An 18895-nucleotide genomic window follows, 5' to 3' on the forward strand; every position below is an offset into this window, starting at 1 on the left:
TGACATTTTGTCAAACACTTTGCAAGTAAGCTTTGATACCAATGTAATAACCCTAACCGGTTATAACTTCGTGAAACACCAAATCCTTCTCAAATTCACTTGTTTGACATTTTTTCAAACACTTTGCAAGCAAGCTCTGATACCACTGTAATATTCCTTGTCAATTCAAACCTCAACTTGTTGATTTGTAAGTCAAGGAATATTGTCAAACACTTCCAATATGATCTCTATGCTTGTTGTTTCTGAGTTTCAAACTGATTATGCTTACTTGAAATGATATCAAAGGAAATCTAAAATCCTATAATTGATTACTACTATATCTAAGAAAATAACTAAATGCATATGCAATTCTCTTTTGTTTTTTGTATGCATATAGATGAATTCTAAATGAAAAATGTGCACTTACAACCAATTGGTATTTTGTCAAACACTTGGCATGCATACCATTATGTCAATCATGGAAGATATAAATATGCACATTACATCAAATATATAGACCGAATATACAAATCACCCAATGAAGGAGATGAAATTGCAATCATAATCAAGCCAAGTACTGTAGTGCAGGTATTGTTCATGACACTATTCATGTCACTCTTCACGACACTATAGTAGCCAACAATAAATATATTCTCCAATTTAAGCAAAAATAGAACTCCATAATGAAGCTCTCCTGAATGCCAAATTTAGTGGATATTTCACCACCTCAAATGGTTGCAACATTGAAGAATTGACACTCTCCAATGGCTAACTGAAATAAAAAACCTTTAATTTCTTCTCCCAAGTTTATATTAAATACAATTGACAATAATCAAATGATTAACAATGAAGCTCTCACCTTTATTTATTATTTTCCTTCACCCTTCTAGAAGGAAATCAAATATTATTTAATTGCACTCTCTAGAAGCTTCCCCCTTTCCAATACAATAATTAGTTGTATTTCTAGAAAATGCACTCTCTAGAAGCTTCCCCCTTTCCAATACAATAATTAGTTGTGCTTCTAGAAAATTAAATTAATTAAATATAAAGTCACCTTTTGATTTATTTAGTTATTGAATTGAATTGAATTTATTTCTCCTTATTTCTCCACTTAGCCTTCGTAGAATGAAAAGCTAAGAACTCCATTGAGGGTCTACAAGATGGGAGACATTACATATATAACATATAGTTTTTGTCAAACCATCATTTAACAAGGGTTTCTAACTACCCAAAAAAGATTTGTTCACCAAATGAATTAACATAAAGATAGAAACTTCAAACCAATTTCAAATTAAAGGTGATCCAATATATTTATAAATCAATTTAGTTCCAAATTGAAATAGTTGTAGCATGAATTACATGAAAAAGAACAATCATTATTTTTATTCACTCCAATAACCAAAAAACTTGAACAAAAAAACCACCATCATCAAAAAAGGCTTATATATGCATTTTTCCTCCACTCCCAATGGTTCCAACTAGTTTTTGAATTAGAAAACCTTGGGTATTAGTTTTGCAAGAAATGTGCAAAATGTTGTAAAGTTGCATTGACAACTTTTGAGCAATTTTTGCATATGCACCTAATCATCAACCCATGACCTCAAATTGGTTATATTTGACCTATTTAGGACAATAAATTATCCAAATGTTACATTACATCATGATTTAATCCTTTTTGTCCATTATTGCAACTTTTAGTCCTACTGGCCCTAAATGCCTCTAAATGACATTTTAGTCCCAAATCAAATCCTAGCTTATTTCATCCTATTACATGTTTTGGAAGATCTTTCTATGATAACTCAAATTACACCACTATCCCTAACTGATGTAGACCTATTGATGAGTTTTACATTGACATAAAGGTGTTCCTCCACCACATCCCTACATTTGAAACAAGTACCTTTGAACTCTCAGTTTCCTCAACCCCTTCCATGAATCTTCTAATCAAGTTCCTCTTCAATCACAAGTTTATTTTTTCCCTTATCAGTAATAAATTTATCCCTAACCCTAGAAGTAACTTGTTTTCTCTTCAACTTATCTTCCACCTTCAAAGCATAATGACAAGCATCCTTAATTCTAATAATCCTTGACATACTTAAAACTCATCTTGAATGTTAAGTCTTAAACTATTAACATACCTAGTTGCCTTCTCCTTGGATGATTCTCAGTGTCTAGATCATTTATATCTTGTAGAATTACTTGGTATGCTCCTTAAATATCTCTTTCCACTTTAAATTCTATTGTTTCTTACATAATTCTAATTTGTTATCCTTTAGTATAAACATGGCCTTAATCTAGAAACCATAATTCTCCACCTAGTGATATTAAGTTCATTATTATCTTCTCTATCATCCTACAACTCTTTCCACCATAAGTCAACATGACCCTTCAACTTACTTTGTACTCACCCAATCCTCTATGGATCTCTAACATCTTCAAGCTTATAGAAATCCTCTAGATCATCAATTTAATCTATTGCTTCCTTTGAATGTAATGAATCAGAAAACCATGCAACATCCATTATATGACTCTTACCCATTGGGGTTATGGCTCATAATAATCTTTCTCCTTCTACAAGAATCTCAACTTCAGCTGTCTCAATATCTTCAACAATTTCCTCAAATTCATCTTTAATCTCATAATTTCTCCTAACCCTAGTCAATGTATTTTAGATCTTAGTCCTTGTCTCAATTATGAATTCCTACATTTTTTTCTCTATCCTTCTAAGATTCATTCTTCTGTGTGGTATCCTTGTAAACTTAAGAGATATCAGGTTTTCAATCTCCTAAGGTTTGATGATATAATCACATGTTTTGATTGTCTTACACCAACAAGCAATCAGCTAAAACCAATAATTTGCCTCAAATAATTTATTTTTTTATTCCTAGAATCACCAGCTTGCCACTCAACTAATTCACTAAATCTTTCTTTTGTACCCCTCTTCAATTTTAGGTCAGGTTTATTTTCTGCCATCCCACAACCAATATTTTTTAATGTTCACAATATTCAAAACTTGATATGATATGTCATTACTTCTATCTATCTCTTTGTCAAAAAACTACCAATAAATGTTATTCCTAACCACCTTACATAATCCACCAGTTAATGTAGGTCAGATCCAAACCTTTTCCACCCTACAAGAAATAAGCAAACAACTTTCCAAGATTAGGAATCCTAATCTGCAAACCAAGAATTATAACTACACTCTAATACCACTTGATGCAGTAAATATAAAAAAAGTCCCCAAAAAGAGATGTTTGATATTGCAACCATAAAAATTGTAATGAAAATAATAACAAAAAGTAGAAATAACACCAACCAATAAGGAAACATGAACTTAAATTATCATCAAGTTGGCCTTTAAATGCAAATTACAAATTTTAAGACAAGCATTCTTACATCGTAGACATACATGCCTGGTTATTACAAACTAGATGTTGGACTAACAATTATCCTCTATCTACTTGGCTTTCTCACTACGACCCCTAAAACAAGGACTACTACCCTACTTATATAAAAGATTATCAACCACAAGTCAACTTATTTGATCAACAATCTCCTAGATGAAGAAAACATATTACCATATCTAGGCTAGGACCTAAATCCATAAGAACACCCTCAAGAAGATACATCATACCTATGTTGTCAAAAACATATTAATACAAGTATGCGAATGTGTTTTAATCATTATTTTTTCACTAATGTCAAACTTGCTACTTGTTGGTAAGACAATTGCTTAGATTATTTGAGTACCATCATTTGTTTGATTGATGAAGAGGATTTGATCAAATGAGGTAACAATAGCACCTAGAGGAAAGGTTGAGTTATGATATAGAAAAGAGGTACAAATATTAGTTAAGACAATGATATTATAGTGCATTGGTTATCTACTTAAGGTTGCAAAGTTTGGATATATTGATAAAGTCTAGAAGAACAAGAGAGAAGAAATGAGTCTACCAAGATTGATCGAGTGGATAGTAGGTGTTGAGCAAAGATAGTGCAAACTGAGCATAAAATCAATTGGAGCCAAGCAAAGTCAAATTTTAGTATATGTCAAGTGATATAGTGTTAGCTGAGTAAAGTTTAGGTGATGCTGAGCGCCAATAAACTTTAGTTCATGCTGAATGATTTGATAGTGGATGTTGAGCAATGCAGTATGTGTTAAGCATCAGAAGCAAGTTAATGCCAATTGTCAGTATTATGAGAAAGATTGTGAATTCAATGAATCTGAGATGACAAATTTGATTTCTTGGATTGTGTGAACCATATGGAAGATAAGCTTGATGAGCAGGTGGCACAAAATTCAAGATGAACCATTTTTTAGGCAAATTCAAAGAGGATTGAAGGAGAAGTTTCTAGAGGGGAATAAAATGAAAAGATAGGTAGATTCATTGAATCCTACCTAATCCTCCTAACCCTAAAATGGATGATAGAGAATGAATGACAAAAGATCTAATTTCTCATTATAAGGGAATACAAGGCATGAGACAACAGTTGGCATGAGACAACAATTGGCATGAGACAGAACCCAAGAAAAGACAAGGATTCTAGGGTGGTGTTTCATATGGTAGCCATAGAGTTTACAATTGGAATGTAAAGTAAGAAGACCTAAGGGTATGGATGCTTGAAGGGCGGACAAGCTAAGCTATCAAAGCTGAAGTGCGTGAAAGCCAAGCAAAATGGAGGACTAAAATAAAGATCTATAATCTACAAGGTGAGTTGTAAGTTGTTATCAGATCAAACCTTACTGTCACTCTCTAATAATTGTATTAGTCTAGGGTATATCCTTTGGATTAAGGTTGACCTAAAAGTCATTTGTAAATTATTTAACTGGGTGTCATTCCAAGCGAATGATCTAAAGTCCTCTAACAAGGCTCACTCCTAACAGGGTGATTGAAATCCTCTAACCAAGTCACATTTAACAGTGTGCATTGTAACCTTTAACAGGGTTGGCCTTTCACAGGGCATCACTTTAGAAGAGTAAGAATTAGTAGCATGTTACTGGTTGTTTTTCCCAAATTGGGTTTCCATGTAAAATCATTGTTTCAAATGTGTTATTGAATCTATTATGTTTCATGGTTACATTTCTACAAATTTGATTTGACAGTAACCAACAAAGTTAAATGATTGCATAATCTAATGGATGCATGCATGATGAATACGTTATATGGATATAGGTTCAATAAGCTATGAAAAGTTTTATTTGTACATCTGGACCTTGGATAACTAATTCAAACACCCCGCCACTCAATTATTCTAAAGAATTCCAACATATGTGAATATATAAGAGGGTCAGACATGTGTATAACAGCATAGAAATTGCACCAGCTAACATCACATATCATGAAATCCCATCACAAGTTGAATCTCACCAACCTAGTTGTTAGAAGAAGAAAGACAATATAGAACTAGATTGATCATATGATAAATTCATCTGGAAACCTCAAAACAAGCTACAAAGCTTGACATAGGACCCCCATGCAGCCTAAACTACACCATAAAGACTGCATAAGATAACAAACCAACTAGATCAACTATTGCATAGAATAATAGGAAACTATCCAATTGAATACGAAACAAATAAATTGAAATGAAATATTTTTGGGTGATGTAAGATTTCCAAGTCTAATCTACATTGTTGATTTGTAAGGATTTAGACTATTTGGATCAAAATTAGCATAACATTTTTGTAAATAAACTATGGATTCTTATATACATTGCAATCCTCCTTGTAGAATAGTTCTCTTTTCTTCAACATTATAAAAAATCGCAACAAAATAAACTTTTTGAAAAGAATTTTAAAATAAAATATACTTTCTATGATTCTTTGGCCCATTTTTTAATACACCTATTTTTTAGAGACCAATAACCCTTCATATAATTGCCAAATATTCCATTAAATATGAATATCAAGTAAAACATCCTCTAATACATCAATAATATGAAAATATTTGTGTTTGTAGTCTTCATTAAAAAATTGTCCTCTTCACTTTCCCCTCCATTCTTTGATAAAAAAGATTCCTCCATTATCCTCTCCTTATTCCCTTTTGTGTAACTCTTGCATCTTTTCCCCACAAATATGAACTTGTGGGGAAATTACACATAATGTATAATTGATTATGTCACATCTAAATGTAGTTCTCACATACTCAATAAACAAATTAATTTGAATAAATTGATAAAAACAACCCACTTGTAATATCTAAACCTTCTTTATGACTATGGATCAAGTTTCATTATCAACTCTATGTATTGAACAAACTTTTTAAAGATAATTTATTAGGCTTCAATTATTCAAATGATTTTTTAATTTTTTTAAAAATCTTCTTTTGTTGCATGGTATTTTTAACAATTATTTTGATTATATTTTACTCTAAAAAGTGTGAATTTAATAGCATGCATAATTGTTGAATTAATAGACAATCACATCTAAATTTAATCATAATGAACATGAATATTTATATGAGTAATTTTTTTTATACAATCTAACTATCACATCTAAATATAATTCTCATATAAAGGAAAATTATTGTTTTTGAATTTGTTTTGCATCTATAAAAGATTTTTCCTTCTTTGTATCATTTAAGTCATCCCTATTAATGTAAATTTAGTTTTACTATCAGCTCTAACTATTGTCCAAATATTTAGTTCAATTTGTTGGTCTTGAAATGCTACTTAAAGGAAGTCAAGGGATCATTTTCATCATCGTGAATACTAGAAATTGTATCATTTCATCTGATGATATTTCAAAATTATTATTTTAATTGTCTTTTTATTAAAAGTGCAAATATAATAATATTTACAACATGTTGAGTAATAAGATGCAATATTTATGGGTGATAGGTCAAAGTCTAATTTTTATTTTTATTTTTGAAGCTCAAATAGACTTGAACCCAAAACATCCTAGATAAGAGGCTCACAATTTACCGTTGGGTTGTAGGTTTTTGCTTGATATTAATTAAGTTTTACAAATGACTCTATTATATGAAAAAATATATTTACAATCAACTTTCAAATATTAAAACAACTAAAAATACCTCTTTTATCATAGATAATATTTTTATGGATAATTTGTAGCTATTATTTGTTAATATATCAATAATATACAAATTTGTAAATTCTCAAAATTGAAAGAGTCATTAACAACATAGTGTGAGATCCAAAGGCTTCTCAATTCATCTATTATGGAATTGTATATCTCAAAATATTTATATTTTATTAGTAGTATAAAATAATGATTAATGAAACTATCTACACTACTTCTATAATCTTTCTAGTCCCTGACATTATTAATCATTATTTGTCTCCCACTTTAGTTAGTGAAGGCTTGCATCCAATCAAAACCACAAATAGGATCTAAATTTGTGCTATTTTTAAGAAAGAAACAACTCATTTTTTATTTGATATGATATTATTTTAGTGTTGATGAACAAAAAACAACCAAGAAAGATAGTCGTTAGATCAAAGCTCCATATTCTAGATAGTGAGAAATATCATGTAAAGTAGGGATACCCAAACTACTCTTATCTACTAGTATAATATCCTCTTGTTCACCCAAAAAGCCCCTAACAATTTTGTTGTCCATTTTCACCACCAACTCTTATGTTTCCCCTAGAGTTAGTAATGAAACTATAACATGGGATGAAATGTCTGTGTTGACATTGTAGAGATTGTATGCAAGTGTAAAATATTCCTTAAGCACTATCTTGATGCATTTCAACATCAACCCATTTAATGACTTGAAAGCCACTTTCAACCTCTACATCGTGATGAGATTAAGAAACACCATCAACCTATGTCAGCTTAAAATATTAATTAGAATGTCCATTAGTAATATAGCACCCAAATCAAAAAAATTATCCTTTGAAATACTTTTGTAGTTGATGCACCTAGCCAATTGGTATTTAATGACCTATTTTCATCAAGTTGTGTGAAGGGAGAGAGGAAAGTCTTTTAAAATACTTATCATATGAACTAAGCCCAACTTAGTCATTAAATTTTATTATAATTTCCATTCCTCTTGGATCACACAAGATTTATTTGCACATGGAATCTAATAAAAAAGACCTTAAATTATGAAAAGTTTCCATCTATATGAAGTTCTACCATACCATCAATTCTAAAACATGTTTGAGCACACATGCTCACTTTTTATTAAGGAAATGATATGAAAATAATCCATCACTATCTAATCAATCATTCAACCTAGATATGAGTATGACCCAATCAACAACCATATTGTCTGTCTTTTCCACCTTCATGTTGGCCTCTTGATACATACAATTTTCCATAATGTCTTTGAATTTACTAACGAGTATTTATGCTTTATCAAATAGCCCCTTTAACTTCTAATTACTCATTCATATGCCCATTAACAAATTGATAACAAATGTGGAATCACCTTCAATATCCAACTTTTGTATCTTTTATTTTAAACACAATTTTAATCGATAGATTACAAAATAAAACTCAATGATGTTTTTCCCCCTACTGTAATAGATTGAGGCTCTAAAGCTACACACCAAACTCCAATGATGCATATCACTTAAAACACTATAGTGTTTCCTCTTGAAGCTTCATCAAACCTTCATTTGTGTTAATTGTGTTGTAAAGTCTTCCATTCCACTAGGGTCTATTCAATCCAACACTCAACTCTCAAACTATCGTTATTGAGGGGCTAGCAATGATAATATTCAACACTAATACAAACCTCCTTTCATATCACAATTTTTAAAAATTATTCTTTTGATTACATTTTACTAGAAAAAATATAAATATAGAAATATGTACATAGCTAAAATACATTATTGATCCTATTCCAAAATAAACCATAAACATTGAAAGAAGAATATAAAACCATCAACAACACATTAACAAGGAAAATAAATTCTTATAATGATTTTTACTTTTTAAAAAGTCTTAAATAAAAATATCCAAAAACATAACGTAGAAAATATATATAATGGGGGGTTTTCTCCCCTATTCTTTTTACCCTAGTGCCTACACTTTGTATGGAAATCTTCAATGAGTTGACTGCAATCTTCAATGAGGAATAGTTCCTTATGATTTCTTTCTTGTAAGCATGTTTATTGAGTTTATTATCCAATAGTAGACATAGGGTACTAGTTGACATATGCATGACCTTAGAGTTGGATTTAGACATGCTCACCAACTTCTTTTCCATATCTAGGACCTTGAATTTTAATGTTGGTTGATGAAAAATAGTAGCATCACATTTGGCACAAGTATGTTCTTCTCCAGACAAGTTTATATGGGTATACTTAGTGCTATTAGAATCATACAAGAAAGGGTCATTAGATTGGTATAATCAATATTGAACTCCCTTACCTATACATTAGGAAACCGATAAGTTTGCTTGACCTTTTGAGGTTAGTGTCACTTGCATCTTTAACTACCTCCACTCTACTAATGTAAGTAGTGTCCATGGTATGTATTTGCTCAATCCACAAATGTCTATTCTTCATATTCTTAGTAGAGTTCATTTAGTTTTCCTAGTCTATCTCCTTTACCTAGACTCTTAGGATTTAGATTGTTCTTAAGGTCACAAAGACCTTGAGTTTCCATATTTTTCTAAGGGTGGAAACAATTCTACTTTGTCAAAGCTACCATGGAACTTGATTGATTTTTCTTTCTCCTTAAAGAGCATATCCAACAAGCTATCGCTATCAACCAATTAAATATGGCTTTTCCATTTTTAATCTTTGTACTCATAACAATAGCCTTATTATTGACATCCTCGTTAATTTCAAGAGATATATCACCAATCTACACCCTTTATTTATCCCAAAAGATAACAAATTGGATAGACTATGGTTCACCATAGCCATTAAGATATTCCAAAAACTACAAAACACGAACCTCATTACAAATATACTAAAAAATTATATCCCCTTTCATATCATTATAGGTACAAGAAAATAGAATCTATTCAAACTTTATCAAAGGCATTTTTTTAGACTACAAGAAAAAACCTACACAACCTTAGTGATGGCCAACACACACTTAGGAAATATAGACCAATTGATCACAAGTAGAAAAAAATATGACCATAAATGAATAATAAGGTTGATATGTGTGTTGAATTAAATGAGATCATTACTAAGAACTTTCCACCATATTGCCAATTTTCTTGCTAAGATCTAGAAGTCAATTTATGAAATTGAGGAAAGATAATCATGTCCCAACTCTAAAATTCTAGTCATTAATAAATAGAAAAGCTTAAGAAGGTGAGGATACTAAATGTAATTAGCCCCATCATGAATATTAAGAGTATATAACCAATAATTACCACTCTAATTGGCCATATTAAACTTAAAATATAATTAAATGAGTTCCCAACTAGAAAACCAATCAAAACAATATTGTGCATCATCCAAACCCACCCCTCAACATGAAGAAGAATAATAAAAATATTTTAGGTACAAACATTATCATTATAATTGTTGGTAACCAAAACCATTAGGACCATAGGACAAGTGAGCGTCATGGTAGTACACTAAGCATAAAAAGTCACAACATCAATGGGGCCCACTGTATGACACATATAAAGCAACTAGTAGTCCACATATTCATCCAAGATTGATTGATTCCACATCGAGGTGAAAGACCCCATAAGTACCAAACTAGCTCATAGCTAACACCCTATTCTTCCATCATCATTGTTAGTAATTTGGAATTACCAATCTAAAGAAAGGAGTCTCCATATATTGTTAGGAAAGCAAGTGAAATTTCTCCAAAACTTTAAGGAGGTCTTAACTAGCATTAAAATCTTCGTGACATTATCCAACCCATTACCTTCTCTATGGACATCATTCAGATCAAATTATTTGAAGCCTAAAATAAATTTACACATATCATTAATAATGTCATCCAAATCCCAACCCAAGTGAGTAGACTCTTTAACAACAATAATCACCATTTCATAATTTCATTTAACAACGAGGTGTACTATGATAATGAATGTATCAATATTGATTCCCCAACAAGAAGACATAATTTCCACCGCATTATTAGTATTGAGACCAAGGATTTAAAAAACAACAATCACCATTTCTTCTAGGGGTGATATCATAATTCTCACTACCCTCCACTATTAGGTCCCAGCTTACCATGAGTTCCTCATTAATATTCAATTTGAACTGGGCAACAAGAAGTGGTAACCATTTCATATTTTAATAAGCCATATCCCAAGAGTTTCCAAATCCAAAGAGGTTTGATATAGGCTCTATTCATAACTACTTTAGATTTGAGTGGGGTGGTAGTCTAGTATGGAAAGTGAAAAATAGAGATATTATCCTATAAGAGCTTATAAAAAGATCAAGAACACTTTTGTCATGCTCATTTCCTCCTCTCAAAGTGTCCTATTATTTCTTTCCTTCAAGATACTTCACTAGAGGTGAGAAGGTATTTTCTTCCACAATTCTTCAATGAGGGGATGATGAAAGGGACTACACTAGTTTTTAAATAGAGAAGGTAGATCCTTGTTCATAGATTAACTATCTTGAAGCTTCTACAAAACATATCCTCGATAATTATGAGACAAGGTTCAATGTAAGAGAATGTGTGGAATCATTTCTTCTTCCTTTTTATATAGATCACATTTATTGGGACTTTGGATCTACACTCTATGAGAATGTTTGACATTACAATTTTTTATGCATCATCATCTACCAAAAGAAAATATGTTTGGGAAGAATTAGATTGTATGAATTATTCCTTTGTAAACACTAGAATTGTCTTTCTTCATCAATAAGCTATGAACATAATCAACCAAACATTTTCTCTTGGGATACGTAATCCAAAAAAAAATTATCCTATCTATAAGACTATAAATCCAATCCTCTGAAGACCTTATTTCAGAAGGGAAAATTTTTGGAAAAGATGAACATGATCTTAACAACATAATATTGTATTTTTCCAAGAATTGTCAAAAAAAAGTAATAAAAAACATATGAGATGAGACGAATAAACCTTCTGTAAGACCAACAACATCAAAGATCTTTATAAATGGGGTGAGGGGAAAGGGGTTGGTCCAAAAACCAATTTTCATCATAGAAACATGTAAGATGACCATTCCACACCTACAATTTGTGCCCCAAAGAAGTAATATATATAAGTTTTGAGGTTGATATTCTAAACCTTGGAACTATTTGAGAAGCCAACATCATCAAGAGCCTTGTAAAACTTGGTATGATTAATATCCTTAGCACTCGTTATCAAATACTAATATTTATTATTTTGTGTTAGTTCCCACCCAATTGTAGACATTGATGCTTTATTCAGTTGATGGTTTTTCCTTGTACCCACTACACCATGTCATTTAAGTTGATAAACCTTATCCCAATTGACCTTTTCCTTTTCTCAATACTAGACCATGAGAAATTCCTCTAAATTATCTCAAGTATTCTAGCCATGCTTAAGGAGATTTTAAACAAGAGACAAAAAGTTGCATTGCTAAAGAGGTTTCCTTTCTATCTAGCCAATTTATTTTGAAGATGCTCTATAATTCTAGATTGTAGGGGAATCCTCCTTAATAGTTTTGGGAGTCTCAAGTAAGCTCAAGGAATATGAACACATTAAGAACCTAAAATGTCTTGAATTTTTCTTCTTAGACATCTTGTGGTGATGAATAAGAAGACCTTACATTTCTCATAATTAATATAGTGTTCAAAACATTAACATAGTTATGTAATCATTTATTCCATCTCCTAACCCCCAACAAGGAGGAAACACCAAATAGGACAATGCCATTCACAAATTTTTGCAATGTTGAAGGGGAAATTTGTAGAAGAAACTTTGACACTCTTGAGGTCCCCATCAACAACAAGTTTAAGAATAACCATTTTCAACACCTTTGTCAACAAGATAAAAAGGTAGGAGAAAAGGGGCTCACCTTGCTTGATACCCCTCTCTGTCCCAAAGAAGCCCCTGGGAACTCCATTTACAAGGACATAATACTTGATCTTAGTTACAAATAAATTCATAATCTTGATGAAACACTCTTGGAACCCTAATTTCATAAGGTCATGAAATGTGGAATCCTATTTGACAATATTATAGACCTAGTTCTCAAGATTGAGGTTCAAGATTTAGAGGAGGCATTTTTTGATAGAATGTAGAATTTTGTGAGCCTCTAGATAGTCACATCCAATATTTGGCACCTACAGGCAATAGATTTTTGACCCACATTGATCATTTTATCAAGGAATAGTTTAATTCTATTCATAAAGACTTTGGAAAATATCTTATAGACCATATTACATAAGCTAAAAAGTTCAAAATCATAAAATCTAGTGTCCAAGGAGTTTAGCTTAGTTGGTTGAAGCAATTAGTTCTCATTGTGGAGACCTTGGTTGAAATCCCAAGAGGGGCATCTTTGTGGAATTTTAAGTTTAAACACTTGGCCTTCCATTGGTTGTATTTGTCTCATTGTTTTAGGTGGGTTCTAAGTTGCGACTCTTGGTCTTCTAATTGTTGTTTCTCGTGTGGTTGCTCATAAGGGCTCAAATAAGCTTGTAAGTCTCATATTGTTGCTCTAATGAGCTCACAGTTTGCAAACAACCTTCAATATAAAAATAATAAAATCTAATAGGATCATGAACTTCTAGAGATAGTGCAATGTGAGAATTGATGAGTTGTCTTAAGGATTTAATTAGTCTAGAAGAAGTCCTTAACTACCATAATGTTGTCATACCCAAAAATATCCTAGACTTCTTGGAAAAAAGCCAAGACAAAAACATCTACAAATTTTAAATAAGTAAATCATTTCTAAATATAATTAGTGATCATTGCATATTCATATGTAGAAAAGTTTAGTACAAGCAAACTATCACATATGTAGATATTTCTCATATACCCAACAAATGAAGTCATTCATGTTTTGAATAAATTTGATTAATTTTTTTCCCTTAATCAACATTTAAGCCATCCACATAAATATGGATAAAGTTTTACCATTAATACTATCACTTGGCCATTTTTAATGACAATTTATTGGTCTTCAAATACTACTTAGAACAGTTCAAAATGTTACTTTTTATCCTATACAATTATTTAAATTGAACATTAGAAAATTTCTCCTTTTATTTAATAACATTTTGAAATTAATTTATTTGAATACATCTAATATGAAAAGTGAAAATACAGTAACATGGACAAAATATTGAATACGTAAACTAACACATCTAGATCTTATTATTGCGAGCATTTTATATTAGTATATATAAAAATTAAAAATGAATAAATTACAACATCTAAATGTAGTTCTCATACATCTAACATCTAAAGTTAGGCACAACTCTTAAATAAATTTGATCGAAGAAGTTCTTGATAACATTTAAGCCATCCCACTGATATGAATAAAGTTTAACTATCAACTCCATTTATTGAACACCTTTTTCAATGACAATTTATTAGCCTTCAAATACCAACTCAAAATATCATTTTCATTTCCAACAAGTAAATTATTGAATACTAAAAACCCCTTCAAATTTAAAGCATTATTTTGATTTTATTTTAGGAGTGAAATATAATCACATGTCATATAATGGCAATAACCTATTAAAAAATATAAAATAAATAAATTGTCAAGAGACTCTTAATCGACAATTGAAGTTGAAAGGCTATAAGTTCACATCACTTTGACAAAGTGGATATCCTTACTCTTGCCCAAAAGATTTCACTGTAATACTTGAATTATTATATCAAGTATCTAAATAATCTTAAATAATTTATAATGTAATTTTAGTTTTGTCTAATTCGAGATATTAAAAATGATTAAAGTATTGTTAAAAATATTAGACTAGTTACAATTAATTTAATTCATATAGTTGTTTGAGGATGCGATTCATGGACAGACTGCATGCGTTTTCTGGCTCGAGCTAGGGCTTTCATGCCCTAGCCCTTGCAACTCCTGGCCGCTGTTGGGTCGATTGGAGGTCTATTGGCCTTTGGTCGATTGTTATCCGCCCTGGTCTGTATGGGAGGATTGGTGGCTGCGTGTTCCAGCCCACAGGAGGGCGCTTAGCTATTTTGAAATAGCGTTGTCTACTGTCGTTGGTGGGGTTTCAGTGGGGGAGTTTGGTGCGGCTTGGCCCCAGTCCCTCCTCAATTTCTTTGAGCTAGGCTTTGTTTCGAATGAAGGATAGAGACATGCCTTCCTCCCAAGTTCTCGCTGATGATGCGATGATGGGGGAGCCTTCACCTTCAATGCATGCTAGTATCAAGGATCTGACTGGTAAGCCGCAATTGGGGGAGGGCGATTCTTCTCCAATCAGAGGGTTTCGACTAAGGAAAGTGAATGGGTGTTTGCAAGGAGCTAAGGACTGGCCAATTCTAGTTATACAACTTGAACAAGTCTCAGAGGATGTGGAATACTGGAACAATCATGCCCTTATCTGTAAGTTTTTGGGTCTTCACTTGTCCTTGCCCATACTTGATTCCTGGGCTCGCTGGATGTGGAACCTAGAAGGTGACATGGAAATCCTGTAAGCTGCCAATAACTATTTTATAGTCATTTTTTCAAGCATGTCAGACAGAAACAAGGCTTTTGAAGGGGGCTCATATTGCTTTAACCAGGTGGGGCTTTTCATCAAGCCTTGACATATGGGCTTTAATTCAACGGAGGAAATTCCCTCTTGAGTTCTAGTATGGATCAGATTACTGAGGTTACCTTTGGAATTCTGGAGAGATGATATTCTTCACTCAATCTCATTGCTTCTTGGGAAATCGGTGGGTTTAGCTACATAGATGCAAGATCGTAAGGTAATTTCTTTTGCCCGCATCTGTGTAGAAGTTAATTTAAATAATCCATTACCAGATTCTATGGAAATTTGCATGGGATCGTCATCTTGGATCCAACAGTTGGACTATGAGACCCTTCCATTCAGATGCAGAATTTGTCATGAATATGGGCATTTATATTGTAATTTCCCCAGGAACAAGGCCCCTTCCATGGCTGCTCCTGGATCCTCTGGGGTGGATAAGGGGAAGGCTACCTCATCTATGGGACTTGTTGATAGTGAAGGATTTACTCAAGTCAAGTCTCGTAATAGAGGAAAAGGAAAGAAGAGAACTTGGAGGGACAAGAGAACTGAGGACACATTTAATAGGTTTGAGGCTCTTGAAGAACTAGCCCAAGAGGAAGGTATCCTAGATGTGCTTCTGTCGGAGGCCAATGGGCAGCAGGGGACCCAAGTTGGGGATTTGTAGAATGAGGATTAGATTCCAACTATAGAGGAACAACAGGCTGGACAGCTGGATATGGAGTTGCCTCCACTTGTACAGGATGTTGGACATAATGGTGATTCACAGGGCTGGACGAGTTCTATCTTGGTGGCTCCTATTCCCAATAAGCCCAAGGGATCCTCAGACTCGACAAAGGCTAGTAAGTCTCCTCTTGTCTTAGGTATACAACAGAAATCCTTCAAAAAGGGATCTTTGGATAAACTATTAAAGAGTGGCAGGAAGACTGATTAGGAGAAGGTGAAGATAATGGGTGAAAATTTGGTTGAGTCGGGGTCTGTGCGACCCATTGATTCACATTTCTCTCACCCCCATAAATGATTATGTTATCATGGAATGTAAGGGGGTTGAACAACATCCCCAAACAAAAGGTTGTTTGTAGATTAATTGAGCCTCAGTCTCCTGATGTGATATGTATTCAGGAAACTAAGCTTTTAGTGGAGGGTTTGGCTCATTGTGCCTCACGAATTTTGCCTCAAGGCTCTTGGCAGGGAGTTGATGCCTTGAACAATTCAGGTGGGGTGGCTTGTTTTTGGAATCCTAGAACAGTCTCCCCCTTATGGTGGATTTCTAGTCGGTCTTCCATCTCTTTGGTTGTTTCAATTTTTGAAACTGGAGAAAGGTGCCTTTTATCCAATATATATGCTCCAACTGATTTTATAGGTAAATCACATTTATGGGCTCATATTAGATTTATCCAGTCCTTGGATCCCTTTCTCCCATGGATTATGATTGGAGATTTCAATGCTATCACCAGTTTGGAGGAAAAATGTGGTGGGCTAGCCAGGCTAGATTCGTCTTCGAACTTGCTTAGAGATATGATTGGCTCTTTAAGTCTCATTGATGTGAAGACATCCAATGGTGTCTTTACATGGAATAATCGGAGATGTGGGAGCGAAGCTATTTCAGAAAGGCTAGATAGATTTTTGGTTTCCTACTATTGGATGAGCAATTGGTGGGTTACTAACTCTAAAATTTTGGATTGGAGGGGCTCTGACCATTCGCCCATTAAGCTTTCTATCACCTCTTACAGTGTCACCAAACGTCCCTCTTTCAAATTTTAGCTGATGTGGCTCAGAGACTCGTCTTTACCTAACCTAATGGTGGATTGGTGGTATGAGGGGAAGCTGGCCCATAGAACAGGGATGTACACCTTCAGTAAGAGGCTTCAATATGTGATGTACAGGCTTAAGAGATGGAATAAGCATTATTTCGGGAATCTTCATGATCAAAAGGTAGCTGCTCAGACCAAACTACATAGCATTACTCGGCAGATTAGAGATCAGGGGATGACAATTGATTTGAGTAAAGCTGAGAGCTCAACCCTAAAGGATTTGGAGGAGTGGGAGCTTAGGGAGGAGATTTTATGGAAGCAAAAATCTCATGTTGATTGGCTACAAGAAGGGGACAGGAACACTGCTTTCTTCCACAATTTGGTGAAGGCTCGGAGATAGGGTAATTCTATTTCCTCTCTTATTTCTTCTGATGGTGATCAGATCTCATCTTATGGAGAAATCTCTAGGGAAGCTGTCAATTATTTTTCTAATCTTTTTACTAGGGAAGCCCTTTTTGTTGAGGATGAGGAACAAGCCATTTTGGACTGTATCCCCCTCTTGGTGTCTGCTAAAATGAATGAAGCCCTCTTAAGCCCTATCCAATTATCGGAGCTTGAGAAAGTTGTTTTTAATATGAAAAAAGGCAAGGCCCCTGGTCCAGATGGCTTCTTGATTGAATTTTATTAGGAGTTCTAGGAAATAATAAAGTTTGATCTCCTTGAGGTGGTACAGGAATCCCATAGAAATAAATAGATGCTGAAGTCTTTGAATTCTACTTTCTTGACTCTTATACCTAAGAAGGACGAGGCTAACAAGTTGGATCAATTTAGGCCTATAGCATTATGTAATGTTGTCTACAAGATTATTACCAAACTGATTGCTGAGAGACTTAAACCATTTCTTGGTTCTCTGATCTCTGCTGAACAGGGTGGCTTTATTGAAGGTAGGCAGATTTTGGATGGGTTTGTGATTGCAATGGAGGCAATCCACTCCATGTCATCATCCAAGGAGAAAGCTATGTTTATTAAACTTGACATGGCTAAAGCTTATGATCAGGTGAGCTGGGAATTCCTTCAAAAAATTCTTCTAGCCTTTGGTTTTAATGAGGAGTGGGTGAGTTGGGTGCTAAGCTGTGTGACCTCTTCCTCCTTCTCAGTTCTCATTAATGGAGAACCGTCTGAATTGTTTGGGGCTTCTCAGGGACTTCGAAAAGGGGACCCTTTATCTCCCTATTTATTCATCATCATGGTGGAGGGTCTGGGCAGATTTTAAAGTCACAGGTGAGGCAGGGTCTTATCCATGGTTGGAGCTCGAATAATAATCTTCCCCCTTACTCTCACTTACAGTTCGTCGATGACACTGGGTTAATGGGCATGGCTAAAATCAGCGAGGCAGTGAATTTCAGACGGGCTTTGGATATCTATTTGAAAGTTTCAGGACAACGTATTAATGAGGATAAGTCTTCTATTTACTTCTTTAATACTCCTCATCTTATTCAGAATATGATTGCAAGGATTTTTAGATTTCAAATCGAATCTCTTCCTTTGACGTACCTGGGTGTTCCTTTAGTCTTGGGCTCTCAGCAAAGAGACTACTAG

At 33.5% G+C, this 18895-nt stretch overlaps 1 protein-coding gene across 1 annotated transcript; it reads left to right on the forward strand.

The window, feature by feature from the left end:
• The first annotated feature begins 18050 nt into the window (after nucleotides 1-18050).
• Nucleotides 18051-18895, forward strand: LOC149538289 (uncharacterized). Its single transcript, XM_089802446.1, has 2 exons — nucleotides 18051-18240; nucleotides 18498-18895. Exons 1-2 carry the CDS (start codon nucleotides 18051-18053, stop codon nucleotides 18893-18895), a joined length of 588 nt encoding a protein of 195 aa, XP_089658572.1.

This window comes from Cupressus sempervirens, chromosome 9, assembly GCF_028749045.1.
Source record: "Cupressus sempervirens isolate cs-2001-9-10 chromosome 9, ASM2874904v1, whole genome shotgun sequence".
Lineage (NCBI taxonomy): Eukaryota > Viridiplantae > Streptophyta > Pinopsida > Cupressales > Cupressaceae > Cupressus > Cupressus sempervirens.

Bases quoted from the DNA above. Each gene is read 5' to 3' on its own strand.
- LOC149538289 (XM_089802446.1), top strand. From the start codon at position 18,051: ATGCTGAAGTCTTTGAATTCTACTTTCTTGACTCTTATACCTAAGAAG. The intron at 18,241-18,497 runs GTAGGCAGATTT...GGGGCTTCTCAG, and splicing joins ACAGGGTGGCTTTATTGAAG to GGACTTCGAAAAGGGGACCC.